A 3,063-nucleotide genomic window follows, 5' to 3' on the forward strand; every position below is an offset into this window, starting at 1 on the left:
TAATGATAGAGGAGTGGTGGACTGGCAAGAGGGACACAGCAAACGTTGTGTCCACTGCTTTTATTCATAGACCAATGCAGCAAGTCAAAGAAAAGCCGCCCACGGTGGCTGAACTGAAACATACGCTATGATGCAAAAAAGGTTTCACACTCTTAAATCTGTTTCAGTGAACTCAAACTTAGTGTGTTTATTAAATTTTGTTATGTTTGTCTCATAGAACCTGACATCTTTGAAGAAGCTGAATCTAGCAGACAACCAGATCACTAGGATACCTGCACTCCCACCATCTCTGGAAGAGCTCAAGATCAACAACAACAAGCTCAGTGGACTCACGCCTGACTGTTTTAAAGGTATACCTAAAGTGAGCGTACTTGTATTTAATTTCTTGTAATGCATGCTTCAAGTAGAATCCATAATCACTCAAGGACCACAACCTTTGTGAGAACATTTGACTGTTAAAAAAACATAGGTCAGGTTTGGTGCTAAAGTGTGAAATTTTCTCCATACAGTGAATGAAGGAAATTGTTTATTTCAAGCAATCAGGTAATAATACATAGAATAACATCTTACATTCTTGCATTATCAAGCACAATTTGATCGCTTGAAAGGGAGTGGGAGGAAGCGAACTTATATAATCCCACCCCGGCTCAACCTTACTTCTGTATTTTCTTTACATAAACTATCAACATCCGGTTCAGGACTTATTATCAAATATTTATACCCTACAATCGTAGATTTAGGTTAGTAAGCATTTTTTAAGATCAGTGATGTACTTAAATTTCAGACGATTATCATCAGGAAAGAATCATTGTCATTAAACAATCCCAAAGATGCAAGGATGTTCAGACCATCATCACCAAAAGAAAAACCACCCGCACCAAAAATCCAGAGTATACCAAGATGATTAACAATCATCTGAATATATTATAGGCCCCTCTGATCAGAAGATCACAGGTTCGGTTCTTGCCCCGCTTGCCTATGTGTTACAGTGTCCTTGGACAAGACACTGATCCCCACCTTCCTCCTGGTAGTTATAGGTTGGCGCCAGTGTTCGGCAGCAGAGCTGCCATTATTGTGTGAATGTTTGTGTACATGGTAATGTGACTATAAAGTTACATAAGTATCCCATTTCCTGTTTTGTTAGGCTGTAGAAAAGAAAAACAACGGATTATGGGATGTCCTTGTAAAAACAGATAAATGTGGGTGACAAAAACAGCCACATTTGTAAAGATACTGATGTTTGCTGTTTTATGTTAGGTCTTGGAAACCTGCTGAATCTGGAACTGCAAGACAATATCCTCCATGAGGGCAGTGTTTCCCCTTCAGCTTTCAGCCCCTTGCAGAGCCTTTTGTTCCTGCATCTGGACAGAAACCTGTTCAGTTCCATCCCACTGGGCCTTCCAGCCTCTCTTCAGGTGTGTTGCCGTCTAACCTCCCCAGGAGAACTTGTGACCTTATGAGAAGGGGCAGGTTACAATTGTTGTTTTTGGGGTGATCTCTGAAAGCAAGCTACATGATGATAATTTCTCACTGAAAAGAATAGGAAGTGAAGCATTGTGTTGTGTTAACTATCACTATAGATAAGTGCCTGACTTGCTTTTAACTGCCCAAAGAAAACAAAAAGTTAGCAAGGAATTTGAAAGGCTTTAGGTGTGTCTTCTTTTACTTCAATGTCTTTTTAAAGTTGGAAAACTCTACAAGAGTCACATTTTTCATAACATGCAATTGCTAACCCCCATTAACAAGTAGTGCTTTTTGTCCGTATTCTTTTATATTTTCATAGGTGCTCAAAATCAAGAAAAATCAGATCTATGAAGTGAGAGGAGAAGCGCTGAGGGATTGCATTCATCTGAAAGAGCTGGACCTGAGTCACAACCACATTTATGAGCAAGCCATTGCTTCAGATGCCTGGATCCGACTGAAGTACGTTCTGCAGTTTCACAGTTCCACCACAAGAGAGCAGTGTTCTCCACTAGAGAGCTTAAACCAAGTCATGTTTGGAACTTTTTGGGTTTTGAAAAAAATACTTTTTCCATGAAAGACAAAACAGTTTTCTGACAGAATAGTACAGTCTTCTCATCATTATTTAGAGGTGATTTAGGCTTAGGTCCTTTTTAAAATAAGATACTCTGATTGAATTATGACACTTTGTACACCAAGCAGCAGGCAGATGATTGAGTCTGGAAGGCGGCGGCAGTGTGCTTGTCTGTGTGCTTTGTGTGTTTAAAAATAGTAGAAGCACTGGGTTTTATTCTGCTCCTTGTGCTCCCTGTGAACCGCAGTGGGAGCTTACAGCAAAAAGGAAAGATGGAAGTCTTTGTGAAAGAGTGCAGGAGAAGAACTTGAGGATTCTTTTTATGAACTACACAAAAGGACAAAGCACTAAAGTTAGGTAGATACAGTCCACAAAACTTTTGCAAAACTTCATAAATTCTTAGAGCTTATAGTTACCATTAGTTAGACCTTTTGAGATTTCAATTCATAAGAAATTAGTTGAATGGGCCTTAAAAACATAAATTGAGGTCAAACTTCTAAAATGGGCTTTAAAATACTCTTTTTAGTCATCTAAAGTTTTTTAAGACATACAAAGACTTCAAACTCTTACTTGATTAACCTTGGAAAACCCCACAGAAAAAGAAGTTTATAAAAAAAACACATAATCATAATAAATAGCTATTTCAATTAAGTAGTTTAGTTAAGGCGAGCGGTGAAAGACTTAAATGCAGAAGAACAATGGGAATAAAAGACTGAAAGTAAACAAGCTCTAATTATTGAACGGCCTGCCTGTTTTTCCTGTGGTACAGTTAGTGTTATTGTTTTCTATTGTAGAGTTTAGAGTCGGCAGGTGCTGTGGGGCTAAAGTAAGCAGCTACCTCCTTACTGTAGCAGGAAAAAGTCATTTCCTGCTCAATGGAAATTAGCTTTTTTTTGCAAACTAAAAAAAAAAAGTCTGAATTCTTTCTGTAATTTTAACAAAAAAAGTGGAAGAGTTGAAAGTAATTGTTTGGATATTAAAACATTTGAAGGATTTACCTATAATGACAGCTAATAAGTTGTTTTTTT

General features: G+C 37.9%; 1 protein-coding gene across 1 annotated transcript in view; it reads left to right on the forward strand.

The window, feature by feature from the left end:
• The window catches only part of si:dkey-32e6.6 (extracellular matrix protein 2), an 11,807-nt gene that overhangs the window by 4,011 nt on the left and 4,733 nt on the right, over positions 1 to 3,063 (forward strand). The window contains exons 6-8 of the mRNA XM_036213020.1: positions 218 to 350; positions 1,258 to 1,415; positions 1,784 to 1,923. Coding sequence (XP_036068913.1) covers positions 218 to 350; positions 1,258 to 1,415; positions 1,784 to 1,923 — 431 coding nt within the window. The remainder of the gene's footprint in view (positions 1 to 217; positions 351 to 1,257; positions 1,416 to 1,783; positions 1,924 to 3,063) is intronic.

This window comes from Oryzias melastigma, linkage group LG7 (assembly GCF_002922805.2).
Source record: "Oryzias melastigma strain HK-1 linkage group LG7, ASM292280v2, whole genome shotgun sequence".
Classification (NCBI taxonomy): Eukaryota; Metazoa; Chordata; class Actinopteri; order Beloniformes; family Adrianichthyidae; genus Oryzias; species Oryzias melastigma.